Raw genomic sequence first — 25,636 nt, forward strand, 5'->3', positions numbered from 1 at the left:
CAACAGTGAGTCCGGCCAAGCCGGTGCCAATGATGGCCACTCTCTGGGGAGCATTGCAAGTCATGCCACGTAGTGAGATATTTAGGAGATTGCCCTTTTACCAGGTTTACTCCAGTCTGCTTCAGGCGCGAACCGCACCTCGGTATCGGATCCAACAAGGCTTGAGATTTTGCCGGCGTGGGAAGTTCAGCTGGAATCACCTTCGCAATGAGCTCTGATCATCGTCGAGCAGTCATCAGCCACATCAACACTCGCATACCGCGCTGCAACATAGGAGCAGCGATCTCATTTATGCAAATCAGTCCCGTGCTTCCAGGTCACCGCCTTCACTGAATATTTCCCCGGAAGAGACAAGCTCCTGGAAGTGACCACATCACCAGCAGGTACAATCCCTGAATAGGGGCGCAACGTGTGCGGATGCCGAGGTTGAGCACGAGCACTGACACCGATTCAAAGGTCCAGGCACGAGTCGCGTCGATGAATGAGGTCAGTGGTATTCCTTGGTCTAGGCACAGTTGTCCGGCATCTGTGATTCCTTCAGATAGGTTCCATTTGCAACTACTGATAAACAGCTTGAACTGGTTAAATGATCCATCGAAGGCTTTCCATGAGCCATGTTGTTTTTGTTGTTACGTGTTATCACTTGTGTCGGATGGACAGTTGCACCGACTTGGCCAGCTTCCAAAACTTTTCTTCCGTCGGCCCACTTGACGCTCTTTAGTCCCCGAAGTCAAAGTAGGACCCGTTTTCCTGATTCTCGGGCCTGACCCAATTTCTTGGACTCGGGCACCCCCCGTCAGTGCATTTGACGCAAAATAGGCTTTTTTCCCGCACTGAGGAGTGGAAAGTATCCCATTCTCTCTGCTCATTGCAGTCGAACTCCATTTGAATTACAATGCTACTCTACATCTCTCGACCATCGCTGCAAATTTCATAGATGTCGCCGGACAGTGGGTTGCCTTGGGGTCCAGGGGCTTCGGGTTCCAATTCCTGCCGTTCAGTATGGGGTAATCAGGTCTTCTATCACTGACCTACATGATAGTAACCAAATATCACATCTGTAATTTGTTTCGAGAGTTCGAGTTCAAGTTAGAGCCAAATGATGAGAGTCTGGGACCGGCCGAGGAATGAGTCTATGTCTAGAAAGATCCGTTTCAATGTTTCAATCCTCAATGCAAAGCTTTGGACGTGTTAGTCGACTCGCTCTTTGGGTACCTATTCATTAATTCTCTATTTGCACATATCGTCTATTCACTTGTATCTTCGCATCGACTTCACTAGGTTAAGAAGACATTCATTATCAGTCTTCGCTCCCTGGCGATTGTGGATTACGTTGTTATTCAAGGAGGCGTATGCATCAACTCTTGGAATGTGACCGAGGATAAGGTGGTCTTCGCAGTTTCCCAATTGTTTGTAAATTGGAGTGCACTGTGCATGCTGTTGTTCAAGCACACTGGGGTCTTCCAATAGTAGTCATGTCAGACGGACGATGGCATCAGCCAACTACATAACCATAGCGTGATCAGCCCAGAGACGGAAGATTCCACAAGATTGGGCATTCGTCTTGCTTGGCTAAGTGGTTGCAACATCTTTTGCAGCCAACTTTTCTTTTCTCGCCATACTTTGCAGTCATACTTCCAATCTGTCATCATCCAAAGATGGCAAGCGGGGCCGAAGCAGCTCGAAAGCCTGTGTCAGAGAAGGCAAGCTCATCAACGGTGTCCCGGTGTATGGTCCTGACATACGGTCCTCCTTACTATGAACCTGCTCTGGGCAACATCAACTACTTCTGCAGCGGGATTGCCTGGGTTCCTCGCACTGCTTCCGAGACCTCATCTACTGGCATTCGTGTCATTGGTTCTGGAAGTCTTCCTGCCGATACACATGCTTGGTGATTCGACCTGGCTCTTCAAGCTCTTCCAGTTGGCGTCTATGGCCTGGGTGTTAGCCGTCGCTTTCAGGGGCAATTTTGGCATTGATAAGGGTATGACCATCGTCATGAAAACACTCTATAAGCACCCAGCTGTGAGCGGTGTCGGCTGGGATGTCCTTTGCTGCTGGACCAGCTTTTGGGCTTGGTATTTCATTGGGGTTGAATAAGGCCACTTTAATTTGTCAAATGGCTTTTGAAGACCTCCTTTTTCATATACTACTATACGCAACTCTTAGTGTCTCGATACGCGTCCTCTTAGAGATGCTCAGAACTTGGACGCGAAAGATGTTTTTCTCCTAGAGGTCCCAAGCTTGTCTCGGTCAAGCCGTAGTCGCCTCGCTTCGTTACCACAGCTTTTCACCATCTGGGTTTCCAGCTAAAGAACTACTTAAATCAGCAAAACACCATTTGCCTTCGCTCCCCAGCCTTCCCAATCCTGCGTCCCAATCCCCCCTAGTCTTTAAGGAAGTAAAACGCCTTGGGTGTTACGGTAAGTGCGTTTGCTAGCCACTAACGTCTCTCCGATGATCTTGTACGATCCCTTCTTGGAAGTAGATTCTCGTAGAACTACCGGACCACGCGTGCCACATAGGACGGCAATAAAATCGCCCTTCTCAGAGATTCCAGGCCCCAGTGCATAGTACCCCTTCCTTGTGGCCACGGCCTTTCGATTATGGGCGTACTCTGCCGCGATCAGATGAACGCCCGCCACTTCTCCCTCGCCAATGTTCCCTAACTCCATCACAGCTTGGGGAATGACTGTATCTTTACTGATTCGGAAAAGTTCCCTGAGGTATGCTGCATAGTCACAATACCACTTGGTCTCACGTCCATACATTCGTCCGCCAGTAAGGCACTGGACAAGTGCTTGAAGACGGAGGTCGGGCTCATAAGGGCATACATTCTTTTGACGAACTCTGAACTCTTCCCAAATCAACCCGATCCCATTTACCGTAATTCTACTAGTAAGTGTTTCAGACGTCATAGCGATTGAATCGACGATCACCCCGCTCATTCGAAGGACGTTGCCAGTCAGGATCTCCAATGTGTAAGGTGACCTGGGACGTGTTTCCATCAACTTGTGAGAAGGGGTCGTGATATAACTGATGTGAACACCCAGATCCCAACGTGGACACCATGAAGGGAGCTTAGAAGACAGAGTATCCGCGTTGTGGTGGACGTAGTTGAGGAGAGTGGCATCTTTCGTGTCGTTGAGATATTTGCGAGCGAACGCAAGATAGGTCTCCTGGAAGGTTTGACTGTAACTGGGGTTGTCTGGTTGGAACTCAGAGACAGTCAAGCGTTGTGCTAACGCAAGAAACGCATACACACGGTCGCGTTTGTCAGTGAGGGAAAGGCGGTGGCCATGCCTCATCATCTCTAGAGGATGCGTAATCAGAGATGTGCTCGCTTTGGGGTACCAAGCAACGCTTTCGCGTAGATGAGATGCCACGAATGCCATGTCACAAATAGGGTTCAAGCTCAGCCATATCTTGTCAAATAGTGGCACGTGCAATGCGGGAGCTTGACGGCTTGCCCAGCGCCAAGTCCTCATGAAAGGCGCCCAGGAGATCTGCGAACTGCCCCAGTGGATGATGGCCGACTTTGCAAGTCCTGACTCCTGTACCACACATCCTCTCTGAAACCAAGGTAGCTGAAGAAGAGCAGCGAACGATTTCCACCTCTGATCATTTCGAAGCGGATCGTCATCCCTCGCGTACGGGATACTCTTTGGTGAATAGTCGATGCTTTCACATATTGAAAGCACGGTTCTGTTGACATCGTCCACAAGTGTGCTGGCTCGATGTCCATGGTCATCGGGGTCGGGTCCGACGCAGATTACAACTTGTGTGGCTTTGCTGTAGATATCACCCATCAAAGCCACTTGATGGCCTCGCTCGTTGGGGTCTTCTTGGTTAATGCATATCGAGTCTGCCCATATTCTCCTTGTATCTCCTTGCAGTCGAACACGTTTCAAAGCCGTTCGTAAATTCTTTGTGATTCTCAGCCGCTTGCCGTCGCAGATGATAGTTTCGTTCCTGCCATGCGTTCCCCAGACGTAGGAGATAGCCTCAAAGGTAGCGCTGTCAACACCTGACATGTGTAGGCTACATATCAAGCGATCATCATAGTTTCCTGGCTGAAGCTCGATCATCGGATGAATTTACCCTCAGGAAGAGATGCGTACGCAAACGTTTCTCTCGCCCGGGGGCGGTCAAGACACAGTCGGGGAAAGCGCATTGAGTAGAACGACTCCAAGCGATGCGTTGGCGGAGAGCTGGAGTGGATGCAACTGAAGGTGAGGTGTGGTATTCATATACGGTTCATTTGGCAATTTCTTTGGCTCGGGGGAGCAGCTGGTGGTCGGAGGCAGCAACGCCAGACTTGCCAAGGCTGGCAAAACCCAAGAGGCCACATAATTGATTGGACATTCGGTGAATAAGCCACAAAATTTTGTCTCACTATGTGTCTGCTCACCGCTTTCATCTGAGAGATGCATCCACTTCTGCGCCAGCATTTGCAGCTCTCCAATTGAGTATACAAAGTCAACAAGAATCAAAATTCAAAGCCTCTGAAACTAAAAAGCTCCAGCGTCGTACCATCAGAAGATAAAGCAGAACTGTTATCCATAGGAAAGCGCCTCCTACAAATCTCAAGATTCTTTTCCTAACGAGAAGAAAATACCCTCGGCCACAGCTTACACCAGTTTCTACTTCACTTACTCTAGGCCAAGTACATACGCATCCACCTATAAGGTAAATCATAACCTCAATCGACTACAAAACTGCAGGCAGTTCTTTCTATTTGGAGTCTAGTACAACCATGGGCTGGGCGTATAGCAAATCATCATATTCAAATGAAACAAATCGTCTTCTCATTTCTGGATATTCCTTAGCCCAGGAATGACACACGATCAGAAGTTTGTCTCAACGCAGCTGTGCCTGTCGTTGGATTAGAGATTTTGTCGGCGCATGCACGCTCCATGCGCCTGCAATCTGTGACCCAGAGGAATGGATGTACAGCAACATTCTAATGAACTTTTCACCTCACCACCTAGCTTCTGACCGGCTATACACGAGCCCGCTACCTTGGATGCAGAGCTATTTGAAACCATTCTGAGTTGTCATTGGGTAGATATCATTGGATGTTTTAGGTTACCATGATGGAACAAGTTGAAAAGTTAACCATTTCGGGCTCTACTATGAGAATTGATGGTTATACGGTGTGTAAGACTCGTCGGTGATCACTTTGACGTGTTTTCCTATGAAATTTATCAGGAAAGTCTTTTCTTCTTGAATCGCCGCCGATGCATTCTGGATGTCGGTCGATCTAGTTCATCAATTTACTACGCCTCAACATCACGGAACATGGCTTCGGAGGGAGAGAGCCAGCTTCACTGGACCAATGGCTTTGGCGTGACCCTAGGGAAAAAAGGACCATCTACTCGACTGGCATGGCCTGATGCCACGAAATTCCATCAACATGGAATCTTAGACGTTAAGCTTCGCCGTTTGATCAAGGGGAAGATCAATATCGTGTAAATTCGCTCATCAAACTTTCATAGCTAAATGTTCGACACCTTTGCGCCCACCAAATGCGAGGGTGGTTCGGAACTGGCCTCAAGAGCGTTTAGCAGACATTTGTTTTCTGTTGCAACCATCAATATTGTCTCAGTGGCTTGTGATGATGCCCAACTTTATATCTAAGTTTGCTAGCTTCGCTCTGGAGATTAGTCGCCCACAAACCGATGAGAGAGGCTTCCGTGGTTTTCAACTCTGAAAAGGCGAGAGTTTCTCCTTTGGCGGCGTGGACTATCGTAAACCATTTCCGACGTTTAGCCACAGCTTGGCATCAACTCGGAGTTGCGAGTCATGATACTGGTTAAACACTGGGTCGCAACTGCCCCATCCAGCTCATCGACTGATGGTTAGCTAACGCCAGGAGCGGCAGCGCCCGACGGCAACCGTCGGACAGCAGAAAATCTCCCAAAATGGTGAGCCTATCCCTCAAGCTTTGCGTCCCAGCTGTGTGGAAAGGGATGGTAGCAATAGTAGACAGGAGGTAACCTCGACGAAATCCTACATCAAACGGATGGCAAGGACGAGGCAACTTCAAGGTCGCAACTTTTCCGACCAACGTCGGATACTGACCGAGTAAGTTGACAGGCATAGAACCTGTCACATTGAATAACGAACTTTGGTTTTAATTGGTTAAGTCGCATTTGACAGAGGGCCCAGATGTCGTTTGGCAGACGCTTGGATCGTCAGATCACTTGCCTCAGCCCCTGAACGCTGCACACGGCCGCGTTTTTGACAACTGATTGTTTTCGCTCAATCCGTGAGATTTCAGAGTGCAATGCAAGCAATAATTACCCGCCCGGAATTTCCCCGGGTGGAGGTCAGACGTGGTCACTGATGAATCTCAAGTTCTTTTGGGTATTTCTTTCAGATTCGGATTATGTACTTGTCAGCCGCACATACAACTTGGGGGCCGATGTTCCATGTTCAATGTCCCTCGCGTATCGCTTTCCACGACTCATGATCATAACGCCATCGCACGGCCCATCCCAAAAATACAACAAGGCCTGACCCTTTAAGCATACTTCTTGACCATGGTGAGCAGAGCCTCCTCAACCTCCTTGGGGCTCGTGGCGTTGAGGTAGTGACCACCGCCCTCAACCATCGTAAGAGTTGCCTCCGGCGACGCGGTGAAGAGCTTGATCTGCTCGACCGGAATGTTGACGCCAAAGACGGGGTCAGCGGTACCCTAAACATGATTAGCGCACAGGTCGCTCGCTTACGCTCAGCCTGGAGCCGAATGCCTCGCATCTTCGTTCCCCATGGTTGATCCTACATGCACGTACCTGGAGCCAGTAGACAGGGCACTTGATATCCCTGAGTCTCAGCAGGAGACCATCGCGGGACAGAAGGTTACCAAGGGCAATCTTGAGCTTCTTGCGGCCCTCGTCGCCCTTGTAGACAGACTTGAGGGTGTTGGTCCAGAAAGCCAGGGTCTCAGGAGGCACGGTGCCAGAGAAGCCCAAGCTGCCGACCATACCGCACCAGATGTCGTCGACGAGGAAGTCAGGCGTCGGGACAGGGCTGGACCAGGCGTCGTAGAAGGCCAGCAGCTGAGCCTTGGGGTCCCAGCAGCCCTTGCCGCGAGAGTCGGCTGACTCGTAGTCCATGGATGTGCCCAAGGGCAAGAGACCCAGGATCTATCATTGTCAAACAACGTTAGCTGCGGAGTCCACAGTATGCATCGATCAACAGTGATGGACACCGAAACGCAACATCATGTTGCAGCGTCTGTGGTCAAAAGCAAATGACAATGTGACAGCAGAAGATCACGTGGGTGGTAAGCTACGTACTCTCTCGGGAGCCAAAAGCGCCATGCGGGTGACCATCCAGCCGCCCTGAGAAGTGCCGAGAGCGAAGGCCTTCTCGACGCCGAGTTTGTCCATCACCTGCAGGGCCATGATGGCCGTGTCCCAGTAGGTGAAGTGCTCGGCCGGGCAGCTGGTGGAGCCGTGGCCGAGAGGCTCAATAGCCAGCAGGTTGACAGCATCGGTCAACGTCTTGCTGTTGAACTGAGCATCGTAGAGGGAGACGGTGGTGCACATGGAGTTGATGAGCACGACGGTGGGCTTGGCGGGGTCGACCTTGTCCCCGGACAGACGGTAGCCGGCCGTGATGCCGCCGAGGTGGGGGACCTGGATCGTAGTTGTGGCGGCCATTTTTGATTCGGTCTCTGCTGACAGGTGCTGCGGGCTTATTTGGCGCGGTTTGGGATTGGATTCCTTTGGGGAGGGGATGGAATGTTCGATTCAGGAAACTAAACTCGCAGCTTGGCTGGGGTACAGGCAAAGAAGGTTTGGTTTAGTAGTAAGTTTGAAAGCAGAATGCGGGTTTCTTTCTTGTATTTCCCACCGCAAAGACGCTCGTGGCACCTCGTGCGGCCTGCCGACTGGACATGGCAGACATGGCAGCGGTGTATTTCAAACGACCGGCTCCGCCGAAACCCTTCCGAGTTGTAACCTCCGTGCAGTAGCTACCGGGAGCGTTTCCCAATAGAGCCATTTCACGGCGAGGCATGTCCCTGCATTCAAAGCGAGTGGAGGGGGGCAGAAAAAAAACGTCTTGTGAAGCTCCAGCGACCATCCGGTTCGATTTGCCAGCGCCGGTCCCAAGGAGGGGGGATTTGGTCAATGCCTCTGACGTTTCCATGGCATGTGGGTAACGGGGAGCTTTGTTGGACGCGAGGAAAAGATCAACAGCACGCGTATCGGCTCTTGGGGATTGTCAGGGGATTCCCATCACTCCTATCCGTGTTATCGCCGAAGCACTGGCCGCAGACATTCGATAGCACATGGGCAGATGTGGACACGAGTCAGGTCCGTCCAACCGAGGGGCGAAATGAGAACAGTCCACGTTCTCCCTGCCTAGCGCCGAGTCTTTGGCGCTATTGACACCGAAGTGTCCGAGGTGACAGCAGCGGCGTAGCGTCCTGAAGGTTTGCATCTCATTGCCCAAGGAGAGCTAGAGTAAGGGGCCCAGACGATGGACAGCGGGTCTTTACGAACGAGACGGCGTTGCGAACTTTCGATGATGGCCGTGAGAGGTTCATCCAATGCCGTTTTGGGTGGTGTCAATTGTGTGCCATCCCCGGTTGAGGAAGACGCCGTCGTTTTGGACTGAGTGAGCCGTTGAAAGTCAAAATTCATCCCGCCCGTTCTAAGAGAAATGAACCGTCGGGAGGGACGGGAATATCCTTCCTCTAGTTTCAGTCTTGCTGATTTTCCGCTCGCAGATATGGTCTGGCGTCCTTTTTGGCGTCAAGTCTGTGTGGTTGTTGACATGCAAGCAGTGCCCGACTCTAATCGCACAACAAGTTGTCTCTCAATCAAAGTCTGGAATCCTTCTGGTCGGATTCTTCAGCGGAAAGCCGGCTGGGTCCGAGATCGTCACACCGCACGCATGCCTCAACAGCTACCGAACAACCGGTGTCCCCCCCCCCAATACGACCGGCTTCTGAGTGCTAAATCCCTCCGCGGCCACTGACGACGCGCTGCGTGGTGACGCATGCAGCCGCCGAGACACTCGCAGGCTCGGTTAGAGTGCCCCCCTGTCGATTCTTTTTGCTCCTGGGCGGCGCAAAACCGCATGCGGAATTCATATGTGTAACGAAATAAAACCACACTCAAATATCTCCCGACGGCGAGAACCCCGGCCCGACCAACAGGCACCAGACAGTGACACCACTGCTGGAGGCTAGAAGTCTTGGAAACACCACCCGATACCCAATCGAGTGGTTTTCAGGGAGGCTGCCCGGCACCGGAATCCTGCGTCCGGGATGATCCCCATTAAGGCCTGCCATTTGCCCCCAAATTTCTTGACCAATGCTGTGGAGAACGAGTCCGAAATCATCAACCTCGTTCGACCTTCAAAAGGCCTGACGCTTAACTGCGCTAGTAACCTTGGTCCACAAGGCGTCGAGGAAAAAAGAGGAAAAGCCCGCCCTTTTTGTGGACGGTCATATTCCAAAATCAAAACAAATATGATAGGAAGACTGGAATGAGGCGAAAAGACCCCTACGAATCACAAAAATGCCTGTGTAGTAATGCGGCTTGTGCTTTGGAGCTGAGCTCACTCAGCCAGGGTTGATGTCCGTGATGCCCGACTTTGCCTCGTGGCATCGATGAAATTCTGTCAGTCATCCATCATCAAACCTTGTCTGCCCTGTCCTTCGCGCCCACCAACCCCTCTCAGTCCACTCCCTCTTGCTGATCAACTTGCCCTTTTTGTCGACCGGCACGTTTGACATATAAACTGATTCCCCTCTCACAACCAATTTGGGAATGATCCAGCTTGCGGTCGACCGGAGAGTTGCATTACACACAACTGAGTTAAGCACAAAAAGCAAGACCACAGTGAACCGAAGTTCTCTCTTTCCCCAGTTTTCGTACCATCATTACCACGTTGTCCAGGGGTTCGCACTCTTGTCAAAGCCGTCCAAGGTTCCTGCGCCGCCCAGGGGTAGGGGCACCAAAACCGGCACTTCGCGTGCAGTGTCGAGGGATCGTGCCTGCAGAATAAAGCGACCAAGTGGCCCTGTCCATATGAGCCTCCGGCGAAGGGTAGTCTCCTCCCCCGGGTTGATGAGCGACCGTTTGAAGCGGATTGCGCCGCCAACCCCTTTGCTTTTGTCCTTCGGTTGAGAGCTATCAGGCTGGGTCCTCCCCTCACTCCCGAAGGAGCCTTTTCTCTTGTTCCTTTCTCCGCGATCGAGTCCAACTTTATTTTCTGCCCATCGTCCAAGCGAGTGAAGGAAAGGGGCGTGAGAGCGTACGAGCCGAGTCACAATGTCGTCCTCCGATGCCTCGCCATTACCCGGGCTTCCCGGTTACGATTCACAGAACATCCAGCCATGGACCATCGAAGTCGTCGTCTCCGTGACCGTTCTCGCCCTCCTGTCCGTTGGTCTTCGTCTGTGGAGTCGCCATCTCAAGGCACAGAAGCTGTGGTGGGATGATTACCTGATCATCTGGTCGATGGTGCGTCCCTATCCTCGAAATTGACGTTCATAGCGTCATTATCTGGAGTGCTGGGCCTTGAACTAACTATGACGCAGTTATGGAACATCGTCGTCGTAGGATTCATCTTTGCCATGCACTCAGTAGTAAGTATTACCCCCAATTCGAAGATGAACTGCACATTCTAACCTCTTAAAGGGCATGGGCGTCCACGCCGACAAGGTCGAGATGGATAACATCGTCTTGATGGCCAAGTTCCTTGTCGTAGCAGAGATCCTTTACGCATGGAACCTGGGTTGGACGAAGCTGAGCTTGCTGCTCATGTACTACCGCATCTTCCACATCCCCTTCTTCAAAAAGATGACCTGGGGTGTTGGAGCATTCGTCTTCGCCTGGGTTATTTGCATCACGTTCCTGTTCATCTTCATCTGCGTCCCCGTCGAAAAGTTGTGGTATCCCGATCTTCCCGGCCGCTGCATCAACCAGGTCGCGACATGGATTGCGAATGCCGCCTCAACCATTTTCACCGATCTCCTGATCCTTCTCATGCCTATTCCTCAGGTTTGGAAGCTGCAGCTGCAAAAGGCTGAGAAGATTGCCTTGACCTTCGCCTTTGGCCTTGGTTTCTTGTGAGCCCCCTATTTGTTAACCCTGATCTTCGAGGATTGGAGTGCTCCCCGTCATGGGATGCTAACCAGTTGCTAGTGTCGTCTTCACCTCTGCCTACCGAACGAGCGTTCTTTTCACCTACAGCAACCTCGACCCAACCTACACCCTCGCCCCGACCGTCGGCTGGACCGCCATCGAGATGTCTGCCGGCATTGTCTCTGCCTGCCTTCCCACCCTTCGACCCGCCATGCAGAAGGTGGCCCGAGCCTGCGGTATCAAGGGCAGCATGGGTGGTATGTTCAGAGTTGGAACGGCGATGGGATTCGGCTCCAAGAACAAGTCCAACTTCAGCAACGGAATGTCGTCGCAAGACCCAAATGGCACAAACGTCAATCGCAGCCAGTCGACCACGAAGCACTCAGCCGGCGGTGACCCTTTTTATCGACTCTCTGACGAGAACGGATCCGACGGCCGGAGCGGCGACCGCACGCCACCCCTGAATGACCGGAAGTTGCGTCCCGACGCCGACGGACTTGGTTTCGGATATACTGTGACGAGCTACCCTACCAAGCCTGACGACAAAAGCGAGGATGAGATTCCGTTGCACTCGATTCGTGTTCAGAAGGATTTCAAGCAGACAACTACATGATAACCTGCTGTTTATGGTAGCTGCATCATATTATGCTTGTAGGAAGTTGTCTCCAAGGAAGGAGCAGAGTTGCCATCACAGAGTCGACTACAACCACGCTTCACCAGAGAGCACTGCCTATGCTGGTTGAAAGAAGTCACCAAATTATTTTACGAAGTCAAGGAAACAGTCAATTGTCCGGGAAGATGCCAACAATTTGGCGATGGTACACACCAACGGGGATCAAGGCGCAGATGGGGTTGGATATAGGGTCTGAATGCTGACGTGATGTCACAAAAGCGAATCGTTAATCACTGTACAACTACACGATTGTATAATACTAGGTGGAATACTACCATATGAGATGACTTACGTGTAGCTGTCAGAGCTCATCTTGCCCACATCGCTTCTGCTGCTGAAAGGAGCAAGCGCAACTCGTCAGAGCTATCGTATTTTAGTGATACATTTGTTCTCTACTGAAGGAGAAGCACTTGTGGCTGACCTGGTGAACAGACTTAACACTTTGATGATGTGAATCAGTGCTTGTTTCGGCGTCAAGTCTGACCTGAGGGCGGAATCAGGATGGCGGAAGCATTATCGCAACTTTTACAAGTAAGGTACCTAATCATTAATGCTTTTGAATTCATGATACGCAGGCCGTATTTAAAGAGGCTTGAACTCGAGTGATAAGAATCATTCTTCAGTCAACGTAACTCTGGTGCCATTTCGCAGCATGAACTATGTATTCATCTGGGAGGGCTATTTGCAAGTTATGCTACGCTGGTGTACTCATACGATGCCTTCTTTTGGCCCATGAGATATCTGTCTTTTTCGTCATTCTTGTCTTCTCCATCGTCCTCGCCGTACCAGTAGTCTAAAAAAATCATTGATATCTTAGTTTGTCAACATCTAATCGGATAATCATGTCAATAAATGTATTTCTTTGCAATGTCGCTTTCCTCGACGCATGAATTTACGAAATCCAGACGAACAAGACTTCCAAGATCTCTTATGGGACGTCAAGCTCGAATCATGGAATACGAATATTCAAACATCTGAGAAAAGCACCAGTCAACGTATCTTCGTTGCGACTAAACGTGTCTGCTCTCCCGTGCCGCCTCCATTATTACCTGGAGTGACGCTGTCTATCATCGGCGACCTTCATGGACATAGCCATTAAACCATCTCGGGTTACTCAGCGTAGTATAATTAGGATCAGTAAGCCCCCAAGCCTGGAGGTCTCCTGACGATGACAATTGGCGCAACACCCCGGACCCGACCTTCCGATTTTGGGTCCAGCGCCACGTCATGGTGGAGAGATCAGCAGAGGTTCGTGAAAGAAACTACTCCACCGAGAAGTCTCAGTCCCGAAAGTATCTCACCGATATTTTCAGACCATGAGACGCTTTTATAGCCCTGCAATCCTATATTAGTTCCCGGTCGATAAGTCTCTAAGCGTCGCTGGAGGTACTTATGAAGAGCACTGAGGTGGGCTCGGGTAGTTGATCCATCCATCCTTGTGGGTTGACACCTGGTCCATCAAGTATGGACGCTATCAGGCCGCCCAGCGCCAGAAGGTCGATAGAAAATACAACTCAAGAATTGATTAAGCGTCGTGATCGACTTGGTTCAAGCCTCCGCCGTGCAAGTTGATCCCAGTGAGAAAATGTTCACGCGCTTTCTGACATGCTGAGGAATCGTTAAGAATGACGAAATGTAACACATGAGTGAGCTGGCTCCAGAGTTGTCACAAACCCATGGATAATGAGTGCGTATCATACCTACGTGCATGGATGGTCCCATTCTTCCATTTCCTCTTGACTTCCTCAAATTACATGTCGAGGCACACTATCATACTGGCTTCCAATTTTGCACCTGTGAACGTTAAACAATGGCAATTGAGGCTATGGCTCTGACTTTTATGTCTCGAAGTTGGCGAATGCTGGGTTGAGGCTTCGCGGATAACCTTCTATTCCAACACACGTCACTTTGGGTTGAAATGTTGAGAAGCTTTACACCTACACACAGGAGGGTAAGTGTTCTTCATCATACCGTAAATGGTCTTGATGAGTTCTCATAGATACGACTTTGACAGTAAATAGGTTTCATGCGCTCTGCATCAGCTGAGGTCAAATAATGGTATGAGCCAGCCGTCCTCAGTAAGCAGGTTCGATGCTCATGAGTTCAATGTGGCCTGAATACCTAATCGTAGAATGATGATTGCATGCATTTAATACAGGAAAACACTATTTTGGCTCATCATTTGAGAGATATCGAGACATGTAAACTAAAACCAGTGAGTGACGCATGAAAACGTCCTGACAGACCTATTGGTTTGAATCTCAATTTCTATGATTCAGGTGAACATTTTGTTTTTCATGGTCACCCTATTTCAGAACAGCTTGTATGTTATACGGCATGACAAACTTTACGACATCGGAGAATGTCCAAACTGTCTTTTGATTCAGAACACGTGCAGTGTGCAAGCAATACGGGCCTTTCCCTGTGTCACCGGGCCAGTTCTGGGTCTTCGCCGAAGCTTTGATTGCAGTGAAAGTCTTTGTACTCGCCTGGAACACCTCCTATACTGATACTTGCAAGCATCTGATGAGCCAGCATGTGAACACTGAACAGTACCTCAGCTGTATCACTCTATGGAGTTCACTTGAAAAGGGGTCCTCAGCATAGTGTGCTTCTAATTACACAATCTCCAACGGACACAGGTACGACGCGTGCAAGTTGAGGCTAATCACGAGTTTACAGTACGATTTGGAAGCAAATTCTGTGGCGAAGTAGCTCAGATATATTATGGGAATATGTGATTCACAGTCGAAAACAAAGCATTAGGATCTCGCGCATATCAGCCTTCATTCATGTCATAATTTCAAATTCAATGCCATGCTGGTTTTGGCAGAGTCAGCATCACCTTCAAGATACTCTTCAAATGACCGGACTCACTTGCTGCAGGCATTCAGCTGACCATGAGTGTTGCTGATAAGGTACATGTATATGAAGAATTTAAGACAATGGGCCGGGGCGGCACGTTTCGCAACACAGGACATCATGTGTACATAGTACGCCAAGTTTCTCTTTTGGCTTCTACTTTCATCTGACTCTGCTCCAAGGGTCTCAGTATAGCTCGAGATCATCCAATGCGCAACCTAGTCAGCACCAACACAAAATTGCAGAACCCCACCACGATATTGGTCCCTGGCATTTTCCTATTTAGTCCAGCGCTTAAAACCGGGAATGACGGTTAATTCCACAACCAGATTGGAACTAGGGAGCCTTCCGCCTGGCCGATCTCGAAGGAAGATGGTGTGCAGGCACCAACAAATACAGGATTGGGAATCCCTTGCCCGCCTCACTGGTCCGCCCCGAAACCAACTTCCTCTCACCGGTATGGACACATATACAGCTGAATCATGGTTTGTCACCCAATGAACACCGACTCTGATTGATACAACATAGGGCGGTCACCGAATCCTCGGGAATTAGCGCGGGGTGTCGTGTCGGTGTTCAGATTGCGACCCCTGCAACCTGGCGTTGCAGTTGTTGGTTCCAGCCGCCATACCGAAGTGGGCAGGGAGGGATTCAGCTCCTTCATCCAGACATCAACGTTCAGCTCGCAGCCTGATGTGTGATTCCGAATGGGCCGTACCTTCGGAATCGACGGCAGGAAGGTGGCATTGGCTCACAGACTGGCGGTTACCCCCAAGCTCGGCATGACTCTATTGCTAGCGGGCAGTGTCAGACTCGTCTTGAATCCTGACATTGACACGCATCCTACTGGTTGTTACTTACCCAAATTTGGACGAGACCCAGCTTGTCAAGTAGAAAATGTGATGATTGATCCTCTCATTCGTGGCGATAGGCTAGAAGTCGACTGAGAGCACGCAAGGCTCTCCTATGAAGCCTGCATGTACCGATTTGCATGAGAGTAGCCCCCGAGTTCATATCAATCCTTCAATGTTGCCGCCTAGTTGCGTTGACGTGATATGTGAGCTTGCCCAGTGCTTTTTTCCATTACTTGGACTTCTAGTGGCGATGAAGCTGGCCGCATCGTGACTTCAACATGCGATGATTATTTCTGCCCGCCCCCACAAACAAGCAAGGGCAATGAATGAAGGGTTGTTACTGCCTGCATTAGAACATGTCCGGAAGGATTGAGTTGCTGCCTGGGATGATGGGTACCTCAGCCGAGTGACCCACCACGCGTTTGCAGCGTGCTCTTCTCCAATCCCTCTTGTTGGTGCTTGATATGCAATCCTCTTTTTCAAGCAAACATTAGCAATATTGTCGAGTTTCAAACGGCACGTTGTGTTCATGAGAATTACGGGTAGGTAGGCGCAGGTAGCAGAATAATTCGGAGTTTGCCAAGCTTCGGGGTAAACAAATGCCATTATGTCTCCGCGGAAAGCACGCTCTCCGTGGGAGACCCAGGAAGTGTAAGTTCGAGACACGCGGAATGACGGACAGCAAAGAACACCGCGCTTGCTGTCAAAAACAACGGAATGAACGGTAGAATAGCAGCAAGCAAACTGAGACATTGAACAATTGAACCGTTTACCTATCCCAAGAACTGCGCAATCCCTCGTTCGCCCGTAAACCCAATACCAAATTTCCCTTCTTGTTATTACCTCACCATAACCCAACTCACTTGGCGAGCCTAGCCGCACTATCGTCATGCTGCTCTGCCGCAAAAGTGCAGCATTGCAAAAGGTCCCCAAACCAAATGCATCGTCGTGGCGTCTCCAATCAATATTACCTGCACCCAACCGGTTTCATCACAAGTACTCGACTCTGAAGCGAACTCAGCCCCCAGATGTAGTTGTCGTCGGCGGCGGGGTAGCCGGGGTGTGCGCGAGTATCGCGGCGGCGGAAAAATGCGCAAAGGTGCTCCTTCTCGACGATGCCCACGGGGGCGGCGCATCCGCGCTTTCGGGCGGCGTCGTATACGCTGGAGGTGGAACTAGGCAGCAGAAGGAGGCAGGCTATGGGCACGACTCACCGGACAACATGTTTGCCTACCTGAAAGAGGAAACGGGGGACGCAGTCGACGACAAGACCTTGCGCAGGTTCTGCGACGAGAGCGTCCAGCGAAACGAGTGGTTGGAGAAACACGGCGCACGATTCGAGGCATCCTTGTGTCCGTACAAGACGAGCTATCCGACAAATCAACACTATCTCTACTTTTCTGGCAATGAGAAGTCACATCCGTTCAACAAGGTGGCGGAACCGGCTCCGAGAGGACATCGGATGGTCCAACCAGGTTTCTCGGGCGGGGAGCTCTGGCGCGTTTTGTTCGAGTCGGCCTTGGGGCTTGGGGTCGACTTCCAGCCTGCTACGAAAGTCCAAAGAGTCCTGTTCGATGGTCAGGGCAAGACAAGTGGAGTAGAGATCAGGACAATGTCCAATACGAACTCTCTCTTTGCCAAGCACGAGAGCCTGGTCAAGAAGACCAAGAAGTATCAGCTGATGGCCTCACAGTTGGCGGACAAGTATCACCAACAAGCTGATAAAATCTGGCAGGAACATGCCGTGTCAGAAACGATCCACTCGCGTGCTGTCGTGCTATCAGCCGGCGGGTTCGCCTTCAATCACGAAATGCGGCAAGTTTATCTCCCGGAGTTCTCCACCGTCGCACCCCTTGGAACACAGGGCGATGACGGGTCTGGAATCAACATCGGTGTCGAAGCCGGGGGGTCAGTTTCCAACATGAACAAGATGTCCGCCTGGCGTTTTCTGTACCCACCAACAGCCCTGGTTGAGGGTGTTGTCGTGGCCCAAGACGGCAAGCGATTTGCAGCCGAGGACATGTACGGGGCGGCTCTAAGCGACATCATGATTCGGGATCACAACGCGAAAGGATTTCTGATTCTTGACTCAAATCAGTGGGCTAAGGCCAGGGGCCAGTTGTTTAAGCAAACAAACTTTCCTCTGTTGGTTCAACGACTCCACTGGCTGTACTGGGATTACAAAAAAGCAAGTTCGCTCGAGGCGCTGAGCAGCAAACTCGGCGTGTCGGCCGAAGGGTTGAAAAGTACGGTGGAGGGGTATAACCGGGACATTTCTAGCCGGAATGAAGATCGCATGCATAAGGCGTCAGAGTACTGCACACCGCTGTTGAAGCCCCCCTTCTACGGCGTCGACATCTCGTGCCGCGTGGGAGGCATTCAAGCTGTCAATGGCCTCACTCTTGGCGGCCTGCGCGTCGATGGAGACACGGGGCTGGTCCTGACAGGGAAAGATAAGACCATCCCCGGTTTATATGCAGCTGGGAGAACTGCCGTCGGAGTTTGCGCCAACGGGTACGTAAGTGGGTTGTCAATTGCTGATGGGGTCTTTTCTGGCAAGCGAGCTGGGGAACATGTGGCGCGAGAAAATAAGTGACGAAGACACGAGGCGGACAAAAGAGAAAAAGAAGGATTAAATGATCTCTAGGATAAACCACATCAATAAAAACATTGCAATTTGGTATCTCTGCAACTCCATGAATGTCTATAAGAAAAAATCAGAAAGCCTCCACCCAGAACCATAAGCAGGACACGATGTCCGGTATCTCGTCTAAACTATTCCAACTCCTTCGTAAACGTTGATAAACGGCAACCGAGCATCATCAAGCAACCAATTGACTCGGCTTTTGTGAAATCGAAGACGCTATAAGCACGCAAAACTTTTCAAACACCCGGAGAAGGCAGGCGCATAATGCGAGTTTGTCGCACTTCAGCGCCTTCTGCACCGAGGTAACGGCCGCTCTCGTAACTGCAATTCATGTCAGGGGGGTGCATGATTCAAGCGTCGGCCAGAACGACTCACCTCCAGTGCAAATTGCCAAGCGCAATGTTGCGGCAGCCGTCGAGGTACCTGAGGACCTCCCGATCGATCTTCTCGCCCCAGAGGGGCATTCTCGCCATCGCGCCGTACCATCTCTTGTAGCACTCATCGATCATATCACCAATTTTGTCCACAGCGGCCTGAGTCGAGTAGCCCTGCGCCTTGAGAAGCGAGATAAGGTTATGGTCAACTCCTTGTTCCTGCATACGGACGTAAGCGATGCGAGCATGGAGATTGGCTGGTTGGTTGTGTGCTTACCAAGTCTTTGCGATATGAGAGGATGTCGTTGACACTGCACTGGTGTAAGCGAACTGCAAGTAGCTGCAGGCCGTCATACTAGGCAACTTACAGGATGACGAGATCAGATGCAGTTTGCATGCAGGTTTGGACCGACTCGTGGTCAACCTGCTCCTGCGAGATGCTAATTCCATGCGCATACCTGGAGGGAAGATCTGTTAGTCACGGAACGAAAGAGAAGGCTTCATCTGGCACCCACTCAACGAGGGCGTAGCATGGCTCGCAGGCAATTGTCGCCCTCCTGAAGTCCATGTACTGCTTGACTGAGATCTTCAACGCCTTTTGTGATTCCTGCACCTTGACTTGACCAATCAGGCCTTCAAAGTAGCCCTTCATGGATGCCCTGTAGCGAGCTTGTAACTCTGGTGATGTTCTCTGGGAAGAGTAAGTCTTCGTGAAGCGTACGAAACTTGAAGCAAATGAAATCTGACCTTCTTGAAACGATCCCAAGTTGTCTGGAATACGTAATGAATGGGGTTGTCGTCACGCTGCACTGGCGGGTTCTTGTCTTCCAAGATCGCCATGTGAGCATCAAGCTCCTTCTGAGCCTTGACTGGGTCGTCTTTCAAATGGCCTTCATCGAATTCTGCGATTTCCTGATTAGTCACCAATAGAGGCGAGGGTATACCATGCCCACGTACGATCATCGAAAGCAAAGACCTTGATGCGAGTGTTAGTCGGAATATTTAAAACTTTATTGCGTCGTCTGATAACTCACCCAGTTGTTCCAATCCAGCATCACCCGGAAAGACTCCTCGTCGGCGTACGGAATCCACATGGCGTTCATAAACGCAAAATTGGCTCGCGAATGCTTCTTCGCCTGTGCATCGCTGAGGTGGTAGATGCTGGCCGTTCGTTAGCGTGATTTCGTGCAGATGATCATCGGACCTGTCTTAAATCACGTACTCCTTGATCCATGCGTTGGCCTCCTCCTTGAGCCGCTCCCAGTTGACATTCATGGCGGGCTCGACGGACATGATAGACGAGAAACAGTCCGGAATCCGGACGTATTGGGCGTCGGCCGCCATGATGTCACGCAGGTTGCGGTCGCATGCCGCGCTGCCATGATCCGAAGGCGAGGTCTGAGTGGCAGTTGCTTGGTACTCGGAAACTGGGGTAGCTGGCGGCGATGAAGATTCTGAGGGACTAATATCCGACGCGGTGGTAATCGAGGGGCGTCTTCCAAGCATGATCCTTTTCGAGGGAACCACATCGTTAGACGAGGGGTCCATGTCTGTGGAGGCCCTCTTGCAAGAGACCCTGTACCTGTCGTCTGAGCTCATGTTCGGCGTGGAACTTGGTTGAGTTTGGGAGCGAGATTGGGATCTCTCAGAAAGTAAAAAAAAAAAAAAAAGGGTTGAAAAGAAGGCGGGAGATGGCGGCGTTCTTCAATTTGTGTCTTTTGGTTCGTCCGTCCAGGGAATATGTAGCTTCGCGCCATTTATGAGTATGACAAGTGCAGCCCTATGCGGCCACACCTTATAATTGAGAGAACAGACCTGGAGCCACACAGCCAAGTGACCAAACATCATCCTCCACCCCGACTTCCCATCTCGTCTCGTCGGTTGGCTAACGCCGAGCGGACTCACCTGTCGGCGCAAGCCCCCAAAGGTCTGGACGTTCCTGCAGCAGGCAAACCTGCACACCAAGCCATTGACAAACAGGACTCCGCCTCGACAGAGATGTTGACCCCAAGGACACCGGTCAGGCTGCCCTTGTGACTAACCAGGAAGCCTAGGACGACCGGGAGAAGAGACCCACCCCCTTCTGCGAGGGTTTCGTCACCGCAAGCGAAAGAGGCGGCGATTATTGTCCGAACCACAGAAGGGCGAGTCAAGGAGTTGATCTTAGCTCCGCTAGGAGGGTCAGGGATTTGGACACATCACCATAGACATGGATGTCCCAGTCCCAAGGCAAGGCCAAACTCTGATTTTCCCAAGTTGACAAGTCTGGGGGCGTAAGAGTCCATAGAAGCTGACAGGCATTTACTCAAAAGAGACATAACTGTGGCCGTCGGTGACTCGGTGTCAGCAATGTCAGCCTTCGCCTTCCTGCACCGCCATTGGCGTGCATTGGACCCTACACATTTCCGGCGGCCGCTATCCACCTAAAAGTCCCCTCAAGAAGTCTCTCACTGGAGACCCTAAGGTGCACCTTGTGACAGCATCGCGGCACTTGGAGCCCGTGGAGCTAGGTATTGTGTGTAATAATGCGCGACTGCGCGTTGAGGTCCGCTTGTAATGCCTAGGATACCCCTTTCGGGGGTACCGATTACAGACTTGTACCTAGCACACAGAGCAAGATCCGTTCTGTCTGCAGGTTTCCCTTTTGTACCTACTCGGGGGAACTGATGCAACCCTGCTATCACATTGGGAAGAGTGGAAATCCCCAAGAAAAGACCAGATTCGGCCTGGTATTACTCGGACTAGAGTCAGGACGCCGAAGTCTGAACTTTGCTCAATTGGAAAATCGAAAAAAACACGTTGTTGTGGCTAGGATTGCTTGCTTGCCGGTCGCAGATACTGGGATTTCCCTGCCTTACAGCCTGCTAGATTCACCGAAGGAGAGGATAGCCAATGGTCCCGAGCCGCTAAATGTTGGCGGCGCTGCAGGTTCGCGGCGCAGACAGCCAGACACAGTCCACATTCCGTCGGAGTGTTTTCATAGGCCCCGCGGTCTTCAGGACACTAGCCTATGAGAGAGTAGTCATATGAGATGCCGGGATGGTTCGCAGTGTGTGGGCTCGGCTCTTGGTCTTGAGGGGTCCGCAGGTGCCTCCAGACTCCAGAGGCCAAAACCGTGGTGCCAAGGGGAAGATTCACCCCCGGAAGACATGGAAAGACTCGTGGTCCCGTTGGATTGATCCCGCCAGGAGGGGTCGGAACTCGAACATCAGGGGCTGGTTACATTGCATCGCACAAGAATAGCCAATGAGACACGACATGTTGACTTGTCAACAGTTGTCAGATGTTCTCATGCAATGTTTGTCCGATGTTCGTGTGCAATCCGGCGAGGATCTCGTTCGCTGAAGAACTCCACGGAGCACTGCAAGTGGATCGTGTCACGAAGAGGACTATCAGACGATGCCGCATCCGGCAGTGGAGAGTTGCCACAAAAGGATCACAACCAAGTTCCGCCTGGAAGGAACAGCGACCGCGCCTCTTGACAGGTCCTGTTTCAGTGACATCTCATGTAAAGGATGCCCGGGCAGCCACCAAAATGAATCAACGGGTCTCAGCACTCAGGCACTTCAGCCCTAACCCGAACATTTCGGGAAGCAAGATGCGAGAAATCGGCCCCCAAACCAGCGGCGCCCCAAATCCATAAGGCGGCAACACCGAAAGTGATGTAAGCCATTGTCTGCTGCCTTGCAGCCTCGACTGCTGCCTTGACTATCAGCCCGTGATCCGTCGAATGACCAATTCAGCCTCTCTGTATTCAGGCAAACATACCAAATAACGCCCTTGTTTTGTTTGTCTGAGTGACACGGCAGCGCTGCTTGAGGGCCAGAGGCATCGAACGGCACAGCAGGCCCACGCTAATTTAGCGGTGAGGGCCATAGCGACGTGCGATTGATGAGTTGATGGGGTCCCGCAGATGTCCTGCATACTTACATATAGGTTCAACCCCCAATGGAGAAAATGATCAACGATTGGCTCGATCAGGGATTCTCGACGCTGCTGCCGCCTGCTGCCTTTCCTCGAAATAGCGAGAGTGCCTTGGTCGACCATTTCCAACTTGGGCAACACTATCTTTGAGTGCAGAACCGTGCAGCGCGGCGACTGCGAAAAGGCCATAAGGGAAGCGAGATTTGCCAAATCTCATCTCTTCGTTCTATGCGAGTCAATTTTATTACTTCTACCTCTCTCTTTTCTCCACGCACCCAAGACGATCGCTTCTGAAGTCGACCGACTTCGCCCAGATCGAAACATGGCCCTGAAGCTTCTGGGCCAGCAGAGTCTCCTGAGCGACGCCCCGCGAATTTTCGTCGTGGGGCTTGTGCTCTATGCCGTCGGACTCGTGGCCTACAGGCTCCTGTTCCACCCCCTCAGAAACATCCCTGGCCCATGGTACGCTGCAGCCACTTATTGGTATGAGTTCTACCAGGATGTCATCCTGGACGGCCATTACATCAAGGATTACCCCAAACTCCACGCTAAGTATGGTGAGTGAGATTCCGATGCCCGAACGCGACATCACGGACTGACCCAGAGCAGGACCTGTTGTGAGAGTATCACCAAGCAGAGTGCATGTCTATAACCCAGGATATTTCAAAGAGTATGTCAGCAATTGAGTCTTCAGTGGGAAAAGTGTAAACTAACATCCTCATCAAGGGTTTACGGAAATGGCACCAAGTACACCAAGGACCCTGACTTCTTCCAGAGCGGAGGCGGTATCAAGTATTCCATCATCATGTTGATTGATCCTGAGGCGCACAAGCAGCGCAGGAACACTGTGAAGTCAATTTTCTCTCCAAAACAGATGGATCAATTGGCCCCCGTCGTTCTTGATGTCGTCAAGAGGGCCATGACAAGAGCCCAGAGGTCATTCGAGAAGGGAGAAGCCATCAGCATGCAGCCCTTCTGGCAAGCCGTGACAGTAAGTTTTACCGTTGTTATTGATTCTAATCTGTGACTTTCCTTGGAAACATTGCTGACTTCTATTCTTTTTTGAAGGTCGACACCATTATGCCTGTACTGTTCGACAGAAACATGAACTTGGTTGACCAGGACGAGGAGTTTCCCCCCTTCTTGGACATCATGGAAAAGTTTTCAGAGAACTTCCTGATTACGAAGCACTTCCCGTTTCTCATTCATCTTGCCATGGCTATTCCCATGAGCATCGCTCAAAAGCTGCTGCCGGGATATGCTCAGTTCCGCCACGTAAGTAAATCCTCCGATGACCCACGTCTTGAAGTTGCATTGCATATCGCCTAACGCAACTCCGCAGCAATGTTCCGAGTGGATTCAGGAGATTGAAGACAAGCAAAACGCTGGAATCGACACCTCTTCCGACGGCCGCAGCACATATTTTGATACTTTGCTGAGCACCAAAAACACAAAGATGTACCACAAGCTGAGCCGTGAGGCGCTTGTTGACGAAGCTCTGGCTTTGTGTTTTGCAGGCACCGACACAACCAGCTTTGGTCTCACATTCGGCACTTATTACTTGCTCAGGCATCCTGACAAGTTAGATAAGGTGCTGGAAGAGTTGAAGACTGTTGACACCAACTTAGAGGGTCTTTATGAGTACCGTGACATCAGCAGCCTACCTTATTTGGTGCGTGGCTCATTCAGCGCGTGGTTTTGGGGATATGTCACTGACCTTTGACATGTAGAGTGCGACTATCAAGGAGATTTTGCGTCTCTCATCTCCAGTGCCTGGCATCATCCCGAGAAGAGTCCCCAAAGGCGGCGCCACTGTTGACGGCTACTATCTTCCGGAAGGAGTAAGTATTGCGCCTTTCCTGATGTTGCGTGCGGTATGCTGACTCTACTTGTCTCACAGACAACTGTCTCGCAGACTCTCCGCACTATTCATGACAACCCTGATCTATTCGCCGAGCCTGAGAAGTTCATTCCAGAACGTTGGCTCGGAGAACAGGGATGGGCGTTGGAGAAGTATTTCGTTCCATTCAGCAAGGGACCGCGATCCTGCCTGGGCATGAAGTAAGTTTGAATACGGTAGTGCGGTCAAAGCTGAACAAAAAGCTAATCATCCATAGTGTTGCTTATGTTGAGATGTATCTCAGCATCGCAAACTTCTTCAGCCGGTTCGACATGAGTCTTTACAAGACAGATGAGACGACAGCAATCTGGATTGACAGTGCTGCAGCCAGGATCTGGAAACCTATCAGAGTCAAAATTGACTCCATCAAATAACACCCGTAAAATTGAATATGCACTTCCATTGAATAGCGTGGACAGGTTTGTATCTGCTGGGTATGCGACGGCGTCCCGGCTTGGCATGAAAAATTATTCACTAAGCGCATGGAATCCGGGAGAAACCGTCTTCGTTTATAAGTAATGTTCTATTCTAAACTGCAAATCGTTCGAGTGTGAACCGCTGTATGCCCTGCGAGCCGCTATCTACCCTACGAACCGCTGTCTACTCTGTCATGATCCTCCAAGAACAGGCACTGCGTCTCTCACATCTTTTCCAAGCCTCTCTAAGAATGCGAGACTGGTTGAGGCTTGCCCAGACGTGTGGGTGAGAATAAGAAATCTCCGCACCCCAAGCCCTGTCATCTGCGTATCGATAATTTCTGAGGGTAAGAAAGTTGCTTTGCATCGTTCCTTGTCGAAATCGCTGTGTCATGGATGCCATGGGGCGCGGATAGAAGCGGTCGTCTCGAAAAACGCCGTAAGCCCTCTGTCTTTGCAACCGAACCAGACCAGCCAAAAACCAGCGTTGTGTCTCGTTTATATAGTTTGCGTAGTCTGGATCGTTTGTATCTAGACCCGGGATCGAATCAACCGCGCTAAACCTGTGAAAGTTGCGTTCACATTCTCGCCAGAGCCTCCGATACAGAATGTGCATTGTCGCTGGTTGCGCCGTCAGAACGCCCACGAGTGTGTCAAGACCGCCGCTGGCTAACACAGCAAACCCATCGACATCACGACCTCGGCTACGTGCTACCACGTATCTCCGGTTGGGTGGAAAATCATACTGTCCCACGCGAGGCGCATGTTCACACTCCTCCGGTATGTATCGTGGAGGTTGTTGGCGAAACGTGTGAAGGGGATTCATTTCAAGTTGGGCAAGCACCGCGCGGTGTGTCATGATGTAATACTCGCGA

General features: G+C 51.0%; 6 protein-coding genes across 6 annotated transcripts; 3 read left to right on the plus strand and 3 right to left on the minus strand.

Moving 5' to 3' along the window:
- Nucleotides 1–2,393: 2,393 nt before the first annotated feature.
- On the minus strand, nucleotides 2,394–4,034 carry CGCA056_v003439 (Heterokaryon incompatibility protein 6, OR allele; the record flags this gene model as incomplete). The annotated part of the gene is made up of 1 exon (XM_037318696.1): nucleotides 2,394–4,034. One exon carries the CDS (start codon nucleotides 4,032–4,034, stop codon nucleotides 2,394–2,396), a length of 1,641 nt encoding a protein of 546 aa, XP_037183868.1.
- Nucleotides 4,035–6,526: 2,492 nt separating this feature from the next.
- On the minus strand, nucleotides 6,527–7,670 carry CGCA056_v003440 (uncharacterized protein; the record flags this gene model as incomplete). Its single annotated transcript, XM_037318697.1, has 3 exons — nucleotides 6,527–6,700; nucleotides 6,798–7,151; nucleotides 7,305–7,670. 3 exons carry the CDS (start codon nucleotides 7,668–7,670, stop codon nucleotides 6,527–6,529), a joined length of 894 nt encoding a protein of 297 aa, XP_037183186.1.
- Nucleotides 7,671–10,295: 2,625 nt separating this feature from the next.
- CGCA056_v003441 (Satratoxin biosynthesis SC1 cluster protein 4) lies at nucleotides 10,296–11,724 on the plus strand (the record flags this gene model as incomplete). The annotated part of the gene is made up of 4 exons (XM_037318698.1): nucleotides 10,296–10,487; nucleotides 10,565–10,612; nucleotides 10,665–11,095; nucleotides 11,172–11,724. The coding sequence occupies 4 exons, from the start codon at nucleotides 10,296–10,298 to the stop codon at nucleotides 11,722–11,724; spliced, it is 1,224 nt and encodes a 407-aa protein (XP_037183187.1).
- A 4,665-nt stretch (nucleotides 11,725–16,389) lies between these two features.
- Nucleotides 16,390–18,096, plus strand: OASD (3-oxo-5-alpha-steroid 4-dehydrogenase; the record flags this gene model as incomplete). The annotated part of the gene is made up of 1 exon (XM_037318699.1): nucleotides 16,390–18,096. One exon carries the CDS (start codon nucleotides 16,390–16,392, stop codon nucleotides 18,094–18,096), a length of 1,707 nt encoding a protein of 568 aa, XP_037183033.1.
- A 287-nt stretch (nucleotides 18,097–18,383) lies between these two features.
- On the minus strand, nucleotides 18,384–20,120 carry BOT2-3 (Presilphiperfolan-8-beta-ol synthase; the record flags this gene model as incomplete). The annotated part of the gene is made up of 9 exons (XM_037318700.1): nucleotides 18,384–18,468; nucleotides 18,523–18,740; nucleotides 18,799–18,832; nucleotides 18,890–18,979; nucleotides 19,037–19,212; nucleotides 19,269–19,423; nucleotides 19,479–19,497; nucleotides 19,556–19,682; nucleotides 19,744–20,120. 9 exons carry the CDS (start codon nucleotides 20,118–20,120, stop codon nucleotides 18,384–18,386), a joined length of 1,281 nt encoding a protein of 426 aa, XP_037183185.1.
- A 2,647-nt stretch (nucleotides 20,121–22,767) lies between these two features.
- BOT1-1 (Cytochrome P450 monooxygenase BOT1) lies at nucleotides 22,768–24,719 on the plus strand (the record flags this gene model as incomplete). Its single annotated transcript, XM_037318701.1, has 8 exons — nucleotides 22,768–23,002; nucleotides 23,055–23,115; nucleotides 23,172–23,436; nucleotides 23,514–23,720; nucleotides 23,788–24,117; nucleotides 24,176–24,286; nucleotides 24,346–24,506; nucleotides 24,563–24,719. The coding sequence occupies 8 exons, from the start codon at nucleotides 22,768–22,770 to the stop codon at nucleotides 24,717–24,719; spliced, it is 1,527 nt and encodes a 508-aa protein (XP_037183190.1).
- Nucleotides 24,720–25,636: the final 917 nt, after the last annotated feature.

This window comes from Colletotrichum aenigma (assembly GCF_013390185.1).
Source record: "Colletotrichum aenigma strain Cg56 chromosome Unknown KSG_Cg56_contig02, whole genome shotgun sequence".
Taxonomy (NCBI): domain Eukaryota; kingdom Fungi; phylum Ascomycota; class Sordariomycetes; order Glomerellales; family Glomerellaceae; genus Colletotrichum; species Colletotrichum aenigma.